This window comes from Durio zibethinus, chromosome 1 (genome assembly GCF_047325235.1).
Source record: "Durio zibethinus cultivar Kanyao isolate XHJ-2024 chromosome 1, ASM4732523v1, whole genome shotgun sequence".
Classification (NCBI taxonomy): domain Eukaryota; kingdom Viridiplantae; phylum Streptophyta; class Magnoliopsida; order Malvales; family Malvaceae; genus Durio; species Durio zibethinus.
The window spans coordinates 8499984-8519589 of record NC_143162.1 but is presented as its reverse complement, the minus strand read 5'-3'; the positions used below and the strand labels follow the sequence as shown (position 1 = coordinate 8519589).

At 36.3% G+C, this 19606-nt stretch overlaps 5 protein-coding genes across 14 annotated transcripts; 1 reads left to right on the top strand and 4 right to left on the bottom strand.

The window, feature by feature from the left end:
• Positions 1-33: 33 nt before the first annotated feature.
• LOC111312016 (mitochondrial uncoupling protein 1-like) lies at positions 34-3301 on the bottom strand. Its single transcript, XM_022911922.2, has 10 exons — positions 3202-3301; positions 2980-3078; positions 2185-2403; positions 2007-2085; positions 1780-1913; positions 1582-1680; positions 1386-1490; positions 851-925; positions 474-560; positions 34-342 (listed from the first exon to the last, which is right to left on the bottom strand). Exons 2-10 carry the CDS (start codon positions 3061-3063, stop codon positions 307-309), a joined length of 918 nt encoding a protein of 305 aa, XP_022767657.2. The 5' UTR covers positions 3064-3078; positions 3202-3301; the 3' UTR covers positions 34-306.
• A 1645-nt stretch (positions 3302-4946) lies between these two features.
• On the bottom strand, positions 4947-7018 carry LOC111312013 (putative sugar phosphate/phosphate translocator At3g11320). The gene is made up of 4 exons (XM_022911919.2): positions 6465-7018; positions 6164-6267; positions 5745-5973; positions 4947-5605 (listed from the first exon to the last, which is right to left on the bottom strand). Exons 1-4 carry the CDS (start codon positions 6966-6968, stop codon positions 5459-5461), a joined length of 984 nt encoding a protein of 327 aa, XP_022767654.2. The 5' UTR covers positions 6969-7018; the 3' UTR covers positions 4947-5458.
• A 614-nt stretch (positions 7019-7632) lies between these two features.
• On the bottom strand, positions 7633-12879 carry LOC111312011 (Neutral/alkaline non-lysosomal ceramidase). 10 transcript variants are annotated; one of them, XM_089762210.1, is made up of 11 exons: positions 12514-12879; positions 12349-12425; positions 11824-12179; positions 11484-11692; positions 10800-11156; positions 10120-10384; positions 9733-10003; positions 9503-9628; positions 8970-9033; positions 8521-8690; positions 7633-8444 (listed from the first exon to the last, which is right to left on the bottom strand). In XM_089762210.1, exons 3-11 carry the CDS (start codon positions 12162-12164, stop codon positions 7899-7901), a joined length of 2349 nt encoding a protein of 782 aa, XP_089618336.1. In that variant the 5' UTR covers positions 12165-12179; positions 12349-12425; positions 12514-12879; the 3' UTR covers positions 7633-7898. The 10 variants fall into 10 exon arrangements, with proteins under 10 accessions (XP_089618336.1, XP_089618322.1, XP_089618333.1 ...); XM_089762196.1 differs by having other exon boundaries at positions 10105-10384; positions 12592-12879; XM_089762207.1 differs by having other exon boundaries at positions 12592-12879.
• A 1014-nt stretch (positions 12880-13893) lies between these two features.
• Positions 13894-15273, bottom strand: LOC111312014 (large ribosomal subunit protein eL33y-like). Its single transcript, XM_022911920.2, has 5 exons — positions 15127-15273; positions 15005-15040; positions 14688-14916; positions 14559-14601; positions 13894-14090 (listed from the first exon to the last, which is right to left on the bottom strand). The coding sequence occupies exons 1-4, from the start codon at positions 15156-15158 to the stop codon at positions 14560-14562; spliced, it is 339 nt and encodes a 112-aa protein (XP_022767655.1). The 5' UTR covers positions 15159-15273; the 3' UTR covers positions 13894-14090; position 14559.
• Positions 15274-15473: 200 nt separating this feature from the next.
• Positions 15474-18651, top strand: LOC111312012 (uncharacterized). Its single transcript, XM_022911918.2, is given in 8 exon segments — positions 15474-15660; positions 15765-15965; positions 16199-16265; positions 16577-16908; positions 17164-17305; positions 17650-17775; positions 18157-18492; positions 18494-18651. Coding segments are annotated over 8 exon segments (1266 nt in total). The 5' UTR covers positions 15474-15638; the 3' UTR covers positions 18534-18651.
• The last annotated feature ends 955 nt before the right edge of the window (positions 18652-19606 follow it).

The following is a 19606-nucleotide window of genomic DNA, read 5'->3' as shown; positions in this document are numbered from 1 at the left end:
CTTCTTTTGGGAGGGGGGAAGGGTGGTTCATACTTCATGCCAAGATAATTTGAGTTTTATTTCATCTTTTGGTAACCAAGGAATTAAATTGTGATTAGCAATTTTCAATACATCAATGGGACAACAAATGATAACACCAGTCCCAAAAAATGAACATTAAATTTATTTGAAAGTTTCTAACTTGTATGAAATTTCAAAAGATTCCCCCCCTGGCATAGATAAATTTCTATTATTCTCTGTGAAACTTCATTGACAGTCCCACTTGAAATCCATGCTCTGAGGGATTGATGATCATCTCTTTTCAGCTCAAGATGACTCTAGATTTCTGACAAATTTCTTAGCCTGTCGAGGAATGAAAAACAGAAAATATTTTTGATAAGCAATATAAAGCCAAGAAAATGAAAGTCCACAGCTCTACAACTAAGGAAAGCAAATACCAAATAGAGGGGGGAAGTAAAAGTTTGCAACTTCACCTGTTCTAAGGTAAGAAACATGATCACGTTCCAAGATCCTAGCCGTCCAAAATTCGGGATAAAACCCTTATAAAAAGCCAAAGGCCCCTGCCAATGACAATGGATGCTGTAAGTTAAATGCTTGTGCACATTCAGACTCTCACCTGCAGCCAGTAGCTCCTTTGCTAGCAACAAATTTTTTAATATACAATCATAAAAAGTGAGCTGCTTAGAGGATAAAAGAGAAAAGCTAACGGAACCATCTTGCAGTTAAAGACAGTCAATTTCCATGCATAATTATTTCTATAACTAGTTATGAAGCTGAGTCTAGGGCATAGTGATGACAACTGACAAGATGTGTAGAAAAGGAGAAATAAGATCGAAGAAAGCAAACGTACATCATTTTTCAAAGTTTTGATGAAACAATCCAGTGTGCTCTTGTAAGCTGAATCTCCCATCATTCTTGACTTCACCTGCAGGAAAAAAGAAAAAGGGTAAAACCCATCAAATTTGCTTGATATTATAGCAACTGGCAACGGCAATAGCACATTCAACCAGCTGATAAAGTAAATAGGAAAAAGATGCATCTTGCTAACTAGGTGAAATGAAAAATAGACCTTAATTTAAATATGCTCTCACCTAGGCAGACATCACAAGTATGACTTCCAATGGGATTATTAATAATTACATTTACATAGATGGAAAAAATAAGTTAAAAACTCATAATAGAATCTGAACAACTTTGACAGCAATATATAATGCTAAACACATAATTGGCACAGACAAAGGGATCAGAGTCCTCTAACCACATACATGCTACATGGTCTCATCTTTATACAATAGCATACTAGTTTCACCATGACCAGCAGAAAACAGAATATATATACCAAAAAATTAGAGAAAAGAGTCTAAATATGAACTTGGATGGCATACCACATCAACTGGAGAACCAATACAGACAGCAAAAAATCCTGCCCCAAGACCAGCAAGGAGATGAGTGACAACATTATCAGTGAATCCGGGGATTTTCAAAATCGTCTGCATTGAAAGATAGACATTAAAAAAAAGTAAAAAGGAGCACTTTTGAAACAGAATGTCCAATGACTATTAGCTTTTATTATCACTTTACCTGCTTTACTTGATCATAGCTAGCAAGTTCAGCAGCATTTATAATAGCATTCCGTGCTATATTGGGACTGAGCCCAGTCCAAAGAGCCGCAATTCCTTCCTAGTGTTGGAAAATCAAGATGCCAATAGAGGAGTCAAGATAAAGCTAGTAACAAACTGGAAACTTGGTATCTCTTTCTTCCCAGATCAGATATCTTACCTGTCTAGCAATAGTGGAGTAAGCATTAAGTGCCCCAGAATAGTGCCTAGGTACACCAGGTGGTAATCTCCCTTCAGCCTGAAGTCTAACTTTCACAAGATCGGTCGGATTTGCCACTGTGATTCCTAGAGCGCCTTTTCAAAGAAACAACTAAAGTAAAGTACCAATCATGGATAAATTTGCCAGACATAACAAGTAATCCCAACCATATCCTCCATAGTCCTTACCAGTTGTAAGGGCTGCAAGTATTTTCTTGGTCAAAGGAACATCTCCAACATGGTCTTTTCCAACATAAAAGTTCTTAACCTGTCAAAATTACAAGTTTATTTGTGATAATGTCAACAAGAAAACAAGAACACATAAAATACACAATATGTATATATGAGAAGAAGATTCGACACCCACAGGCTCATACATCCCAATTCTCAAACCACCAAAAAGACACTGACGATGTAATCCAGGTATAACACCTTTCCAAAGTGCCGCTAAACCTTCTTCCCTAGCAATAGTACCAACTGTACCTAGCAAACCCCTGTATTTTGGTAAGGCTGCCGCATCTCCACCAACAGCTTTCTTCTGAAGCTGGAGCCTAACTTTAGCAGTGTCCAAAGGAATTGTACATATCTGCATTAAATTAAAGTACACACCGATAATATAATTTGAACTTCATATTAAGGCAACGATATTTCTTCCAACAATTCGAATCACCAGAAGCTTTCTCAATCCCGTATGTATAAATTGATTTAGCAGTCGCTAACTTGTATAAAATTTTATACCCTTGTAGCAGTTCATAATCCAGGAAGTCAAACATTATTCATATCACATATAAATTTTTTTTTCAAATCTAGCGGTCAAAGCTGATTTGAAAATTAACCAAATTGTTGGAAAATGTTGAAAGAATTAGAAATTTAGCATGAAAGATCCCCAAATCAACAACTTCTATTAACCCAAAGTTTGTTTCACTAAAAATGTGAACTTCAGTTGATCCCATGAAATCTCTGTCCTGACACAAAAAAAGAAAAAAGTTTCTTGCATGCAAATTTACGATCGAGATACTACATATATATACACATTTCAAGTCACCAAAACCGAAGAACAAGATGCAAAAATTCAGAGACTGAGAACACAAAATCGTGATCAAAGCGAAGAAGCAGTATATAACAAGAAAATCAAATAGGAGGGTAGTGATTTTTCTGATACCTCAGCGAAGCAAGCAGCAAAAGCGCTGCTGGCGAAGGTTCCTGCGAAGGAGATATCGGATTTACCCTTTTGATCAGCCACCATTTTTAAAATCTCTCTCTCAGAAGAAAATGCAAAGGATATGGATTATTATTAATAAAGGAGTTGAAAATCAACAAGTAAGAATTTTTTTAATATAAAAAGAAAATGAGGAATCTCAGGAAAGGTGATGAGTAGTATTGCCAATTTGGTCTGCTGCTGTCTTCTTCCTTGTATCGTTATATCATCTCGGTTTCGCTGGCTTTTATTTACTACGTATAAGCAGTCTACAGTATTTTTGGGTTGGTTGCCTTGTTGGGCTCTTCCACTTTCGGCAAATTTCGTTAACAATTAACACTTCTGATTTTTTACCAATTATAATAATTGGAGGTTTGGATTTTATGATATTTTCAGTGCTTAGTAGTTAAATTCATTGTATCAGTTGAATTAAAATAATAATTTTAATGATTTTTATTTTGTATAAAATTTTTTAATCATAATTATAATTTTTTAGATTATAATTATAATAATAATAATAATTTTTTAAAATTTTATTGAAATCAATTTTATTATTTATTTAAATAAATTTTAATGAATATAAATTTTTTTATTTATGAGATTACTATTGGGTTAAGTTAGTGATTGGACAGTAACCTAGCATTTGTCTCACTGCTTAAATGGCATTTATTCAAACTTGTTAAGATCTCGGAACATGCTTGAAGACCAAACTCGTTTACTACCTTTTAATCATTTTTTTGGCTTCTTGTCATGTTGTTTTTTGATTTGAGAATGGAGAGATTTGAATTATACACGGTGAGAAAAAATTGGAGGACTTGTCATGTACTATTATGTTATTAATCAATCATATTATTATTAAAGATATAATCGAATTGAGTTGAATCGATATAATAAAAAAATTGAGTTCAAATTTAAGTTTAATTTGAAATTTATTGTTCAAAATTTGATTCGAATTTAATTAAATTTTAATTTTTAAGTTTCAACTCAATTCGAAATAAAAATTAAGTTATTCAAATTTATTTGATTAAACTCATTTAATAAAAAATGAGTTTAATTTTCATATATGATTTGAAACTCAATTATATGTTTGAATTCAGATTCGAACTTAAATCGATATATATATATAAAAATAAAATAATAATTTTTAATTAAAATAATATAATATATTAAAATTTAAAAATTTAATTAGACTCATGAATTATAAAATAAGATATTAAAATGTTAACTTTAACTCGCTCGATAAAATAAATTATTTAAATTCAAACTTCACTTAATAATAATCGAATTAAATTTAAATTTTATTCAGGTTAACTTCAAATAATTTATGAATATTTATATATTATTTATATCTCTAATTACTACTCATTTCATTTCTCTATATTGATTATAAGGACTAGACGATGAATGTTAGGTGAAAAAGAAAAAGTAGAGATATAAAAGCATAGTTAAAAGTCAGAAGAAAAAGCCGGTCAACTTGATCGTGGATATGGTGTTGGTTTTGTCACAAATAGATGTATGCTTTGTGATTGGCAAAAGACTAAGTATGGTTTTGCACATGGACCACTTGACAATTTTTTAGCCCATCAGCCTTCGAGGTTGAAGGAGATGGAACCAAAATTCTTCTGTATACGTGAGAGAAGACCACAGCCAATGTGATTCAGTCTTGTCAAGGCTCTCAAGTGATTTACTTGTAATTTCTTTCTCAGTAAACGACATGTTACCGACACAGATCTTTTCTCAAAGTGGCAGAAAAAGGTGCAAACAATCATCTAAAAACATTCAACTGTTCATTTTCTCTATTGTTTTAACAAAATTTGACGGAAATCTGATAACCGGCCATCGCAGTTCTTGCCAAGTCATCAACAGCAACATTGACCAAACCTTTTGACACAAGCATGACAGAGCAAAACCTTACCTGAAGTCCTAAACTGTTGCTTCAATTAATCTTGCACTTTCATCAATTCAAAAACCTCCGTCTGTTCAGATCATAAAAATATGAAGAACATTTCTATGATTTATACCTGTGGTCTGAGGATATATAGATACAGCTCAACTCATACAACATTAATTGTGTTCGAACGGTTTTGGTTGATATGATCAAGAATTAAAGATGCACCATTGAAGTAATGATGATACACTTAAAGCCGAAAAATGATTTAACAAATAGAAAAGACTTATTAAACGAGCTGCAACTGTACCAGGAAATGAAATTCAATAGCAATTAATTTCTTAGAATGTAACTCGATGTCGACCCACATTACAATTTTTTGGCTCCGGAAAAGTGGAACTGCTGCTCAAAACAGCTCATTCTTCTCTTCAGTTTCTAAGAAACAAATGATGGCAGAATTTGAGGCATAATTAGCAACAGGCAGCTGCACTTAAACGATAGTTGATCAGCGTTTCTATGATGTTCTCCCTTTTGTGAATTAAACTACACAAGATGTCATTTGTTTCCCTTTTTGGATTCACTGTACAGAATAACTCCAAGAACCGTTAGCGAGTAACCCAGCATCCCAACTAATGAAACAGGATTCCTGAATATCAAAATTGAGACCACCACAGCAACAGCACCTTTTGCATTTCCCAGAACCTGAAAGATTTTACAGGACCATCATTTTTTTTTCAAAAGAAGACAATAACATATTCCTCGAAACTTACCCTGACATGCAAAAGCAAGACGTTTTTAAAAATGAAATCTTATTCCATCCCTAACTTATCACATTGAATACCTGGAGAGTCAGCGCACTTGTGTGTTTAGTGACCAAAAAGTTGGTCAAGTTCACAAAATATGCAAGAGAAGAATTGAAAAGCAGGTAGTACACTATTTTCATATCTTCTCTTGCAAGAACTACAGCCATCGCAATCACATTTCTCTCCATCAACAAAGTGGCAGGAAGCAAGATCGCTACTGCTATTGGTGCCATGTACATCAGCAAATTCATTGAGTTGAGCTTTTCCCTGGAAGAATAAATTGGACTCATTTCAATGTTATACTTTAAATGTGAAAGAAAACATGTACCGTGGGCACCAAACCGTGGCCCTAATTTTTTCTTGTTATGTAACTTTAGAAAGACAAATTTCATAATCTTTAAAACTCTTTAACTTTTGAAGATTTCTCAGTTTAATTGAGAGAAGAATTAAAGCTTACTCTTCTGATGACAGCAAAATTGCCTGAAGTACTGATTTAAACGCCCTTGCAGCTGTAGCTGAAACACACATTAGAAACCCGAAAAGGTGGAAACTTGGTTCAGCCTACAACAGACAACAAAATGTATGTGAAATGTATTGACAAATTATAATAAATTTCCAGTCAAACAAAAACCAAGATCTGACAACAGAGCTGTCCATCTTATACGAGTTCATTATTTCATAGCATTAAAAAAAACCCCATTATCCTAAAACAAAAATAGTTAACATGAATAACACTAGTAAAGTTAGGAAATTGTTACCCTACTAGCAATGATGACTCCTGCAACAACAGGCATCAAGGTCACGTATGTAACCCAACTCTCCGTCTTCTTGCTCATAATATATGCGAAAACTGCTGTAAAAAATGGCGTCGTGGCACCAATGGCTTGGTTAAAGGACACTGGAAGATACCGTAATGACACGTTTCCAAGAACCACAGAGAAGCAGAAAAACAAGCACAACACTGTGATCTTCACAAACTGTTTCGTGGAACCAATACTTTGCATGGGAACCACCTTGAGCCATGCTATGGCTAAGTAGCTTAGCAAAGAGCAAGCAAGCATGTGGCACATGGTCAAAAAAATTGGGTACTTGAAGCCATAGTTGCTGAGCAAGTACTTGTTAAGAAGAAGAACCCCAATGTTTGAACTGTACCATGAGATCACGATCCAGGTCGTGGTCCATGGAATCACAGCCTTCATGGCTATGGCTTCAACGGTAGGCTTTCTTTTTCCTTTCCAATTTCGGAAAAAAGAAGGGAGCATGGGAAGCTAATAAGGGGATCCAGCTCTAGAGCCCGAAGCACGGACGTAACCTAAGAATAAAGAAGAGCGCCAGGATTAAGTACCGATGCCACTTGCATGGAGAAATAGGGTAGTTTTCGTGGGACCTACTCTTAACCTAAATTAGCCAATTTAATGAGTATTAAATGTTTGGTTTTGGGGTCGCTGTTGAATGATTATAAATCTAAAATCTGCTTTTTCAGCTGTTGTAAACGTGATATAATTTTGCTCACGAATGTGTCACAAGTTTTCAGGTATTTTTCAACGTTCAAGACTTATGTTGGCAATATTGAGCATCAATTTCACGCCCTCCCTGAAGAGGTTTCAGTGAAATGAAAAAGCAGATAGAAGATCATATAAAATTTTCAATGCAAATTAAAAGCTGAAATGTCCTTCTGGTTTTATCTCAGCCCTCTGCCCTATGACCATGACTTCCAGCACTTGGTCTAACTTCCGGCAGTAGCAAATGCCTGACTATCTCAGTGAATAGAGCGCAAGGTTCTTAACCTTGTGGTCGTGGGTTCGATCTCCGCAGTGGACATCATTTACTTTTTTGCCCTTGACTAGTTTTTCCCCATAGGAAAGAAAAGCAAATTTAGGAAAGGCCAAATATAAAATATACATACCAATGTGGGAAACTACCAGGTTCACAAGCATGACAACTGCATAGTAACAGCAAAGAAACACCAAGACTGATGCATGTTCCCAAGAATTGGTGTGTTACAATTGTGGCTGGGTGATATAAATATAACTGAACAATTCTTTTCATTTCCATCTCTGGCCGTACTATGCCGTCCTAGCTGTAGCCAATATATGATACTGTGTGCTTGTGTAGGAGAAAACTAATATATGTATTCTTATAATAGTAACTGAACAAGTTATATGCTTGGCTTACATGACATTCGCGCTTTGCTATTCCACTACAAAGGCACTAGAAGAACCTGTAAAATGGCGAGTTGAACCAAAAAGTGATTTTGAAGCGCCAAAATGTGTTATCCTGTAAACACCTGAGATCACTGATTCTGGGATCCTCCACTCTATGGTTGCATAGCTCAGAGGACTTAGTTTTGCAGGCCTTGACCACTTAAACCGTAAGCAAAAGTCATCATCATCATATGTTGGGATCCATGTCTTCTGATCTTGGAGAAGTTCAACCAATGTAAATGTGCCCTCAGTCATGAGGTCATTCCTAGGACAAGCAGACCAGAAGGTGACTGAGACCACATCACCCCGCTTGAAGGTGGAATTAGGGACATCATCTTTAACATCCCCGAAATTCACAGCAGGAGGGGTTGCATCCAGGAGAACTGGTGTTAGTAAGCTAATCTGCTTGTCTAGAAGATCTGGTGGTTGTGGGCCTGGTTCAACAGATCCACCACTAATAAGAGCTGTTGCTAGTTTCTTGAACTCCTGTATGTAGGCATTAAGCGTGTGTGGACCATATAGGGTGGAGGCTCCCTGACATCAAAAAATCACTCAAACAAGGATCTATAACAAATATAAACCAGATCATGAGGAATGGCATAATACTAACCTCATATCTCTGAACCTGATACTCCTCAAAAGTCGTAACATATTGGGAATAAGTATTTGTCAGCCCTGCAATGACAATATGGATGTTGTTGTCAAATTGCCTATGGACTCCAGAAGAAAGCACTGTCTTAACAGCATCTCGAAGGCGCCTGCCAGCCATGGTAGTGAATTCTGAAAAAATGAATGATAGCATTACAAAAATAGTTCAACATGCAGCAAAACCCTACCCATGATTAAGATAGTTACGTGTCATTTGAGAGGTATATCATAGTAGTTATGAACTAAAAACCTGAGGAAGATAAAACTTTCTTTATCATAGTAGTCATGAGCTAAAAACCCGAGGAAGATAAAACTTTCTTTACAGTACAAAACACCATTGAAGCTTAGACGGTATCAAGAAACCTCTAACAGGGAAAATGCCAGAAAAATAAAAGAAAAAAATGCTTCTACCTGCAGGTAAACTGAGAATGACAAGTTGCCCTATCCGCAAAATTTGAACTGGAAGTATTGAGGGCTGCATGAATTATTCAATATGAGGACATATCTATGTAAATGCGCTGTTGATTAACTATTCAGAATTCCTTTCCCTAGGATTTAATCAAATACTTTTACCATTCATCTAAATACATCAACTGATACTTTAATATCTTGCAGTTCATGTATCTTCATGAACAGCTCTGAAATCAAGATCTCATGGAAATCAGTCATTTTAAGTAACAGTCAGAAGTATTGCGGTACATGTGTTCAAGATTGGAATAATAAGAAGACATATATGTTACCAAGTTCAACCAGTCCAAACGTGTATCACAATCATGAATGTGCTGCAAAGCAGTTTGTTTTATCATTTTTCAGAAAGCAGATTGAGGCTCCACGATCTGCGCGCTATACAAAGCGGAGCACTCCAGTATGAAAACAGCATAGCTCATTCAATAGTCTAAGCTTTTTCATCACATACATTAATCGAAATCAAACTAAACACTTACTGCCCAGTCATATGGTTGCTTCATTTCACCAGTATCAAGCAAAATAGGCTTAGGTTTCTGACAATTGATCTGTTCCTGATTTGGTGTTTTCAGCAAGTTCCTCACCAATCTCCAAAAGGCATTCCCCTGAAAGGAAACATGTTAATAGAGTCATCATACAAATATAGCTATTCCATCCCTCCAGGGCATCATAAAAATATGGGTTAGGTCTGCTGCACATGCTCTCTTACTTGATCATCTCCTTGTATGAAATCAAAAGCTCCAGGACCATCTGTTGTTCCAGCAGCAAAAGCAAATCCCATGGCAGCTGGGCATGTTTTCACCAGCTCACTCCCTCCTCCCACTTTAGGTACTGAAACCTCAAGGTTAGAGAAATCCAGATAGGCATGTTGATACCCAACCTTTCCTTTCAACTTTTCAGTTGCTTTATTAAAAAGTTCCACGGCCTTTTCAAATTGCCGTTTTCCAATAATCTCAGTACTCTTAAATTCATCAGGATAGCTGCCAATAAATGTTAATATGGTTCCATCACCATCCAATCTTTAAATGAACAAAACATACAAAGTAAAAAGTGATAAAGGGGGTAAAAGTGACTATGTAACACATGTACAGTGTACCCTGGACCCCTGCCATAGCACTGTTCATTCTTCCCATTGCAGGTGCTATGATTGAAATCACATGGCAGTCCAGTGTCTATGCAAAATGCACCAAGAGTATTTGGGCTGACATCACCACAATTTGATTGACAGAATGCCGATACAAACTGTGGTCTATCTGCCTGCCTTAAGGCATTCCTGACCCGTCTTGCAACACTAAGAAATCTTGTAGCAGGTTGTCCCTGAGAAGATTTGAATGAAGCTGCAAGTTCCATCAACTCATTACCTGTTTGGAATCAAATGCAGCTGCTGTATGTTAGGAATAACAAATGATATGCACCATTGTACTTGGCCCTGAACATTACGTATGCATAATTGCTATCACATGGTTCCGGATGGAAGTCAGGTAGACACATCAATCAGGCTAACCTAAAGTCTGAAACCAATGTAACAAGTGGCATGTTTAACAATGGCTTTGCTCATAAAATTTGGTCTTACATGAAATGCTGTTAGAAGTTAAATCCAGAAAAAATTTTCCAATTCCTAGTTCTCACCCAAATTTATTTAATACCTGTTGTCTTCCTTGTAACTTTTAAGCATACAAGGACACATTATAGCAGAAGGATAATTGCTAACTCAAACCAACTTCCTACGTTCAATGCAATAATTCTCTATATATCTTAAAAGCAAGATTCACTTACGTTTATCATGAAGGTTAGGGATGATGCTTGAAACTCTTCGAGGGATTCTAACACTTGCAGATTTATTGACAGGCAGGTTATCAAAATCTGTCATAAAACCAGTCTGTTTGAACCAATCTTCCATAAATCGAGCTGCAGCACCTTTGTTGTCTCCACTGATCAATGAGTTCGTACGACTCATAGAAGTTCCATGGGTAGCAAACCAGTTGAAGCTACCTATGGGACCCCACTCTTCATCAACAAACTTAATCAGTGTCATTTCTTTATCAACATTATACTTGTATTTACTCCGTTCAACTGCTGGATTATTCAGATAAGCACTCGGACTACGATTTATACCAGCATCCAAGAGTTCCCCTGTATCACCATGTCTAAAAGTTGATATATATAACTTTTAAATGAGAAAAACATATGGAATTCTGTTTGAACACAAATAACACAACAGAATACCCTTGAATGAAGATTATATCACAATCTATTCAGTATTCAGCAGTTAAGTTTTATCTTTTAGCCCCAAAATCTCACTTTTTCAAGATAATTCATTAAGCCATAGAAAGAAGCCAAGTGCACTGGCAAATGCAAAACTATGCATTTTGCTGCCACTGAACAGATGTTGTGTATCTAAACAAATATATCAGCATAAAAGAAAGTAAATATGTAATGCTTATAAATAAACTTTCTCACCTTTATTTATCAAAATAGAACCTGGACGGAGATTTTCATGAGCTTGTATAATGCTTTTCTCAATCCCATTAACAATGACATCAAAGGACTGTCTTACAAATCCAAGAGAAGTTACTAAATACACAACATATTGGAGATATCCCCCGGGGCCAGCATGAGTATGTATACCACTGATGGCGACATTCTTCTCTGTGTAAAGCTTGCCATACCTAAAAAATGGAAGTACTATCATAGAAAGATATGCTAACAATACGCTTAATCCTAAAAGTTGGTAAAATAATCTGTTCAAATATTCTACAAACATTCATGAACACCATAAAAGTTTGGGTGTACGGTGTACCTTGCTTTTAATCGCTCAAGTACTTTAATTGTAACAATTTGTGAGGCCATACAGGCATCAAGATTCACAAATACTACACGGCTCCCTTGAGGTTCAGCCACAATAAAGGCCCGAGCACGCAATCTAAAATGAATGCCGGATGCAATTTGTTCCATATTTGCATAACCCATCATATTAACATCAGCAGCAGGCCCCGTTATGTCATAGCTTCCAAGGCCAATCAAAAAATTGGAAGCTGATAAAGATCCTTCAATTTGCAGTAAAAGAAACAACAAAAAAGAGGACCAAATAACCATAGATGGCCTCTCCATACAGCAACAATCTTTACAAACCATCTTCATAGCTTTTATTTCATTCTTCACAACAGGAAACATAAAAGAAAGTAAGATACATATTCAAATTCATACAATTAAGGGTCCCAATTAGATCTTATCAAAGTTTAAAATAATAAAAATTCTTACTGCAAACATTAAATCTGGAGAAGAAAAAGAAAGAAATAGAAAAAAAAGGGAAATGGGTATGTACCTGCAGGCTGCAGCAGTGTTTCAGCTACAAGCTGAAGCTTGTTGAAAGTGAAGTTGCTACACGTGAAAAAGCTCTACCTGATATGTAGTGAAGCAGAAGAAGAGTGACATTGAATAAAGCAGTTAGATATTCTTGGGGTGTGGGGTAAAGTTGAAAAGACAAAACCTGGATAATTGGAACGTAGACAAAAGCATTAAACAGAAGCCAAAATCGTGTTGGTAAGGCAAATAAAATATTAACAACCTCCGTCAAGCCAGACTTCGTTTCAGGCCAGCAGCTTAGAGAGGTTCGGAGGTTCCTGAAAGGTGTCGTCTTAAGCGGGCGCGCAATTTACCTGTCCGGACGCGTCGTTTCTGCTGTAAAACGGCAGTAGTTTTGATGTTCATGAATTATGAAGAACTGATGCTGTATTGAAGTCTCTCTGAACATGATGTGGTGTGCCACTACCAAAGAGATGGAAGAATTGTTGTGTTTGGTGAAGGGTGAAAATATGAAAATACATCTGAATCATGTAGTTTTGGTTGGTGGCGCAAAGTGAAATGGCCTGCCCCAACACTGAAATGCAGCCATCATTTTTTCCAACCATTTTAACCCTCCAACTGTCACTTTGCAACTGGTCCAAGTCCAACAAACAGATAAATGAAAACCGCTTTTCCCCCAGGCTCCCATTATCCTACAGTCTCGTCATTCATTTTGTTAATTCAACTTTCCCAATTTATTGAAGGAGAAATATTTCTCAGTATGAAAATTAAAACCTCTAATAGGAGAAACCTAATCATAAGTTATGGTTATGGTCTGAGAATAGAATCAGATGATCTTACTTAAATTGCTGCTTTCCAATTCAACCAATTCAATATCTGCTGCCTGCTAGTACCATTTCTCTGGTTATGGTTATGTTTTGAATTCTTATAAGAGGCATTGCTTGAAAGTAATGTCAAGTTTGGACTGAGAATTTGACAAATCCAGTCGAATGTTCAACTGAGATTTTGGGTATTGAGTAAAGGTCATTTTTTATTATTAAAACTGAGATGGATTTCTAGTAGGTTGCACTCGCATCTAGTGTTTAACTTGATCTGAGAGCTGGGACATTTCACATTAATTTTACTAGCGGCGGTCAGGGGCCAACTGTGGGCTACAGCCCGTCAAAAAATGTTTCTTTTTGAGGAATTGAGCCCACTTCTTTTCCTTGAAGTCCAAGAATCAGGCCTTAATATCTAACACTAACCTTCCAGTTTAGGACAAAATCAGTTTATCAGCTACAACTCAAAATTTATCCTGTTTTCCATCAAAAGAATCTCTTCCACACACTGAAAGCTCCGACTTTCCTTCTTTTTTTTTTTTTGTTAGGGCTCGAACATTCATTGGCAACAACTAAAATACACTCAAATCTCTCTTCTAGCAACAATTAGATTATGACCAAAGTGAAAACATTCCCCTAATTGATTAAATAGCTATAATAACAAGACCCTAATAGCAATGGTTCAAGATTTTCATGTTTCAAAATGGATTGCCTCTCATACTTTTAAGATCCAAAAACACTGATAGTGGATCAATAACAAAGATTTCAATTTTAGAATTAACAATAATCATTATCCTAAGAAATATTAGAAGTTTTTGAATAACACCATAGAAATAACGTACAGCTCTCAAAAACAAAACAGCAAAATTTAATTTTAAATTAAGACTCGGTCTCGACTCGTCCTATCCACTTGCAATGCCCATATAGCATCTACAACGCCTCACTGCAAGACCAAAAAAAAAAAAGATAGATAAATAAAATGAATGTGCATGTATAACATGAACTCTAATAGGAAAATGTATGCAAAACAAAGGTTCAAATATGCCAAACAAATTGATTTGCATCCTAATAAGACCAGACATTCAAATCCATGACGCATAAGATAAATGAACTAACTAGATAAAAAGATCAAGTGCAGTTCAAATTTTAATTACAATTTAGCACAATTTTCCATAACCAATCCGCAGTCTCACTATCAACTTCAATCATGGAAAATCCAAGGCAAATTTCAAAATTGATTTCATCATCTACGTACAGGAAGCTATGCACAACAGTGTAAGAATCCAGAAATGGACATTACTTGAGTGCATGAATGCTAACATAGAAGAATGAAATCTCAATTACACATAAAAGAGCAAATGCTGTTAACTCTTATAATACTCGGGAGAGTTAAAGAATCGATTGAAATTACCTCAAATGTTGCTGGGATACATGAAAACTCTCACTTTATCACCCTATTCAACCAAAATAGAAACCCAAATCAGCAAATGGAATAACAAATAAAACAAATAAAAATGCCAATAAGTACTTCGCTAACTACCATCGATTTGGGAGGGAGGTTAGACTTGAACTTGGCACGAACAATGCCACTATTACCATGAGGCCTTGTTACTTTACCCCAAATGCAACGATAATGAGACCCATTTTTCTTCACTTTCGCCTTGTAAATATACGCCATTCGCTTCCCACAGTACCATCCTACTTCCTCCTTCGTGTTCACTCCTTCGATCTGAATCAGTGATGTGTTCGGATATTGGTTCGACTTCGACCTTTAACAAAACCAAAAACCCATTTTTAAACACCAATCCAATCAATCTCTTACCAGCTCAACAAATCAAAATAAAAAAATTTTGTTACCTCTTGTAGCCCAAAATGGTTCCACGAACGTAGAGCCTATAAAACAGAAAAATAAAAGACCAAATGAAAAAGCGGATTGGCGACATTAATGAAAACGAGATTTAGTTTTGAGAGAATGAGACCTGACACGCTCTCCTTGGCGACCTTTAACCATTTTCGGTTTAAAGAAGAAGCCTATGCTGCCGCTGTGTCTGCGAAAGAACAAAAACCCTAGTGAAAAGATTAGAAAGAGAGAGAAAAAGAGGAATTTATAAAGGAGAGGAAATGTTATGTGGGCGTAAATTTTTCTTGGTCACGAGAGTTTTGGGCTAGCTATTCGGCCTTTGAGTTCCCATTTTATTGGGCCAAACCTGACCCAAATTTACTAGTTTTGCACCCAGAAATCGACAGACAATTCCTTGATTTTCTTTCTTCCCGAGTACAGCGTGTAGACCCAACCTATTTATTGGATTATTAATATCTGAAAACCAGATGCAATATAACAAAACAGAACTCTTCAATCTTCATCTGTTTACTATTACAAGTTTTGACCTTTTGATTTGATGATCTTCAGTTTCCTTCCTTGTTAAGAATTTGTCCCATTAATCCTCACTTATTCACACCATTCCAGCATTGCAATTGTCGACGAAAAACCATGGAACAGCCTCTTCTCTCAGGTACCCTATTTCTAATTTTCCTTTTTTTTTCTGTTATACTTTTAGATTTTCTCAATAACGATCATGATCGATTGATCCTGCGTTAATGTTGGGTTTTTCTGAAGAGAGAAGAAGTGAAAGTGAAGAGAACGAGAGGTTGAGCTCGTATCAGTACGTGGGGAGAACAGGGTCGGTGATTCCAACAGCTTCCTTGGCGGGAACCGAAGTTAGCATTGAAGAGATTCGATCAGCCACTTCTTTTTCTGGTCATTACCCGCCTTCCATTCACGCTCCTTTGATCAGCTCCCCTGAGCCCCATCCTAACGGTATCTCTAATACAAGCCGCTTCTTTTTGTAAACGGGTATTGAGTATTTCTGTCTCTTTTGTTGAAAGGTTTAAGCCTTTTTGGTTAAAAGTTAAGAGTTTGAGTGGCTTTAAATTGTCAATTTCGGTATTTTGGAGGATGCGAGGAAATTTTATTCCAGAATTAACCATCCGAAATTGAGTTGCCAATGTAGATTGTAGTTGTGAGTTGACTGTTACTATTGCATGTCGCAGAGCAAGCTATTCTTCATCAAGGTCCTTACACAACAGATTATGGTGCATACTCCAATGAATTTCAGAGGTAAGACTCGACGAAAGTCAGAACTCCCTTGCATTAATTTGCAATGTTACCAATTGCCATATGTTTTTGAATTAGGACATATAGGAGCAGCATTTCATGCTAGTGGTATGAAGTGTTTCTCAATCTCACCTGATGTCTGATCAAGTTAGAATTTACTTTGTGATCGAGGGGATTAAACATCCTAGAGAAATGAAAATGCTGAAATTCTAGTTGTAACTCGTTGGCATTTGCTTTGAGGGAAAAATAATTGTGAATGCTCAAACATCAGGTAGTAGTAGCATATACTGATTAAACGAGTGATCTACATGTAGGCAATTATTGGATGAGGTAGAGATACGAGAGTTGCTCATCGATCATATTGGTCATCGATGCTGTTGGGGGAGTCATCCTGCTCGGACATGGAAGATTCATGCTGTTGAGGATTGCAATGTTTATGTGGGAACTCTAGAAACTTTCTTAGAAGAAAGGGAAGTGGTCAGAGAAACAGAACCTTACCTCGGTGGCAACATTGATGGAAAGGATAACAGTCCTGCACTTGGAATTTGGGAATTGGACCTAAGATCACAATTCCCTGTTCTCTTTGTACCTTATAAAGAAACACGAGTCAAGATTCCTCATAGTGAGACCATTGAGAAATGTTCAGGTAATTCTACTGAACTAATGGAGTCCACGGGATTAATATTGGAAGATTTTTTAATCTGAAATTTATCTAAGCACAAATTTATCTGCCACTCAAGTGCTCTTAATAGCTATTTTGTTTCCCTTTAGTTCCTTTTTATATCTTTTTCATGTTATATTAATGCTTTGTGCTTTATTAGTTATACATGTCATACATGGTTCTTGTCTGCCTGGTCTGTAGTGCTTAGCTTTAATTTAATTTATAAGAAAAAATGTGCAGGCTGTGCTGGACGAGGAGATATTGCATGCCCTACATGCAATGCAGACCTAGAACCTGGATTTTATAAGAAAAATCAGATGTCCCAGTGCCCTGCTTGCTACGGAAGGGGATTAATTGCTCGCAGAGATGGATCAGACACCGTGTGAGCGGTTTCTTCTTTATTTAATTCTAGAAAACTTAAACTATCATCCAAGATAGATGGTTACTGGTTCCAACACATGAATAATGTGGTTGAGCTTATAACTCACAACTATGCATGATTTCGAGAAACTATATGTTTGTCTAATTGTCATTCCTAAGCTGCTATCTGGGTATTCTAGGTTTAACACTTTTGGCTAATGAAACCCATATTGAACTTCGTAGCCATTAATTTGGTAGTTGGTTTCTTCCTAATCTCTCAATATTTTTTTCTTCCTAACATACAGTGCTAGAGGTATGAGTTTTTTACATGATTCACTCTTTCCACTGATGATTATATCTCTGCAGATGCACAAAATGTGATGGGAAGGGAAAGATTCCTTGTGCAACTTGCGGATCTCGTGGCTTGCTGAAGTGTGGGACATGTCATGGAAGTGGTTCTCTGTTGACATACAAAATTGCCATTATTAAATGGTAAGTATACCATTATATGTCTTATCATATATATTAAACTCAATGTTGATGCTTCTTGTCCTCATTTGGATGTGAAACTCTTTTTTTTCTTTTTTACACTTACTTTTGAGGGTAACTTCTAATGCTGAAATTCAATCGGCTGGGATATTTTCTTGATTATTGTCTGTGAAATCAGGATATATGTATATGATAATCACAAGAATTCTCTAGAATAATTTGTGAGGAGGATTCTACCAGAATATCTGTTTTGTTTCTAAAGGAAAGGCAGATCTTACCTGCTAGTTTGCAAATGTTGATACTAAGCATATATAGAACTTGCATGTTTACACTCGCGTGCTCACACCCTGTTTAATTATTTGAAAGAATCCTTTTTGTTCATAGGAAGACACTCTCAACTCGAAAAGTAAGTGCAACAAGTGGAGCAGCATCGGTTCCGGACAATGTTTTTCATAGGGCCAAAGGGGTTCAGTTGTGCAACACCCAAGCATATCAGTGCACTCCAGCCTTTTTTGCCGACTCTTTCTTCCTCAACAAGTTCTCTTCTGACGTTATTGCAGACAGGGCTTCTGTGCCTCCTACTGCCAGGGTCATATGTGAGAGACATACAATCTCAGTTGTTCCGGTGACACGTATCACCATGTCTCATCACCGTCAATCTTTCAGTTTCTACATTGTTGGATTCAGCCGGGAAGTGTACTTGAAGGACTACTATCCTGCTAGGTTTTGCTGGGGCTTGTGTCCTTGCCTGGAATGGTTGAAGTCGTAACTAGAAAGATTCTCAAGTTAAAAGAGATTGTCTCTCAATTATTTATGCTACTCGTATTGTGAGTTTTTCGTGTGTGGCTAATAATAAATTGGTTGATTTCTTGTATTCAAGAGATTATAGAGAGTAGTTTTCATGTGACAAATAAAAAATTTTCTCCTCCGAGTCCGCAAAATTCCAATTTCCCTTCACCTTTGTACCTTGGCCAGGGTAAATCAGTGGCGAGAAAAAGCCCAAGCTCCATCAGGCCATCACCAGCAGACACACAGACAGAATGTCATGGCACGTTAAGGTTTGTTTGGTGGTACGACGATGGGAACGAAATGAAATGAAATGTGATCATCAGTTCATGGCTCTATTCTGTTATGTACTTTTCATCAAAATCAGATTCCTTTTGGTACAGAAGAAGAAAGAAACAACTTTTCCAAATCCACCACCTCGACTTGCTGTAGAAGGCTGGAAAACTTTGACAGACATGTCAGAGTGGAGTCCCATTGTCTCTTGTTTCAGTTTTCTATATCTGATTTTCTGGCAATTTACAAACTTTTTCTCCTAGTTGAAACGCGTGTGGACCCTTAAACTTCAGATTCTCGTATCACTGGATTTTGCGTCCGTTCCAATATTGGCCTATCCAAATCTTTGCGACAACCATGATATATCTATCTAGAAGTTGCATAGGACTTCCGAAACTTTTTTTTTTTTTCTCACATTTTTCTCATTGACTGAAACTGTTCTCCAATTTCTACTTAACGTTCATTTTTTATTCCATAGATTTAACGGTTCCTTTAAAGGCTAAAACAAGAAAAAAAAACTCCTAAAGCATTTAAAAACATCCAAATCTTGTATTATTATTTCATCTAAATAAATCCCTCATATTTTCTCTTTTTACTATTTCAGTTCTTTTAAGACGTGTAAACAATGATATGACAACAAAAAAAAAAATACATATAGCAAAAAATTGCACATGTGTTATACATGTGCTGCCGAAATGTTAAGAAGAGAAATTTTCAAAAAATGGTAATTTAACAAAATTTTTTTAATTGGTATCATTATTAAAAATAATTATAA

Bases quoted from the DNA above. Each gene is read 5' to 3' on its own strand.
- LOC111312011 (XM_089762179.1), bottom strand. From the start codon at position 12,197: ATGTTTCCTGTTGTGAAGAATGAAATAAAAGCTATGAAGATGGTTTGT. The intron at 11,693-11,823 runs GTACACCGTACA...TCCATTTTTTAG, and splicing joins CTTGAGCGATTAAAAGCAAG to GTATGGCAAGCTTTACACAG. The intron at 10,004-10,104 runs GTTACATAGTCA...ATTTATTGGCAG, and splicing joins CCAGGGTACACTGTACATGT to CTATCCTGATGAATTTAAGA.
- LOC111312014 (XM_022911920.2), bottom strand. From the start codon at position 15,158: ATGGTTAAAGGTCGCCAAGGAGAGCGTGTCAG. The intron at 14,917-15,004 runs GTAACAAAATTT...GTTTTGTTAAAG, and splicing joins ACCATTTTGGGCTACAAGAG to GTCGAAGTCGAACCAATATC. The intron at 14,602-14,687 runs GTAGTTAGCGAA...TTGGTTGAATAG, and splicing joins ACCTCCCTCCCAAATCGATG to GGTGATAAAGTGAGAGTTTT.
- LOC111312013 (XM_022911919.2), bottom strand. From the start codon at position 6,968: ATGCTCCCTTCTTTTTTCCGAAATTGGAAAGGAAAAAGAAAGCCTACC. The intron at 6,268-6,464 runs GTAACAATTTCC...TGTCTGTTGTAG, and splicing joins GAGTCATCATTGCTAGTAGG to GCTGAACCAAGTTTCCACCT. The intron at 5,606-5,744 runs GTATTCAATGTG...AAAATCTTTCAG, and splicing joins CAAGTGCGCTGACTCTCCAG to GTTCTGGGAAATGCAAAAGG.
- LOC111312016 (XM_022911922.2), bottom strand. From the start codon at position 3,063: ATGGTGGCTGATCAAAAGGGTAAATCCGATATCTCCTTCGCAGGAACC. The intron at 2,086-2,184 runs GTGGGTGTCGAA...TAATTTTGACAG, and splicing joins GAATTGGGATGTATGAGCCT to GTTAAGAACTTTTATGTTGG. The intron at 561-850 runs GTACGTTTGCTT...TGTCATTGGCAG, and splicing joins TCAAAACTTTGAAAAATGAT to GGGCCTTTGGCTTTTTATAA.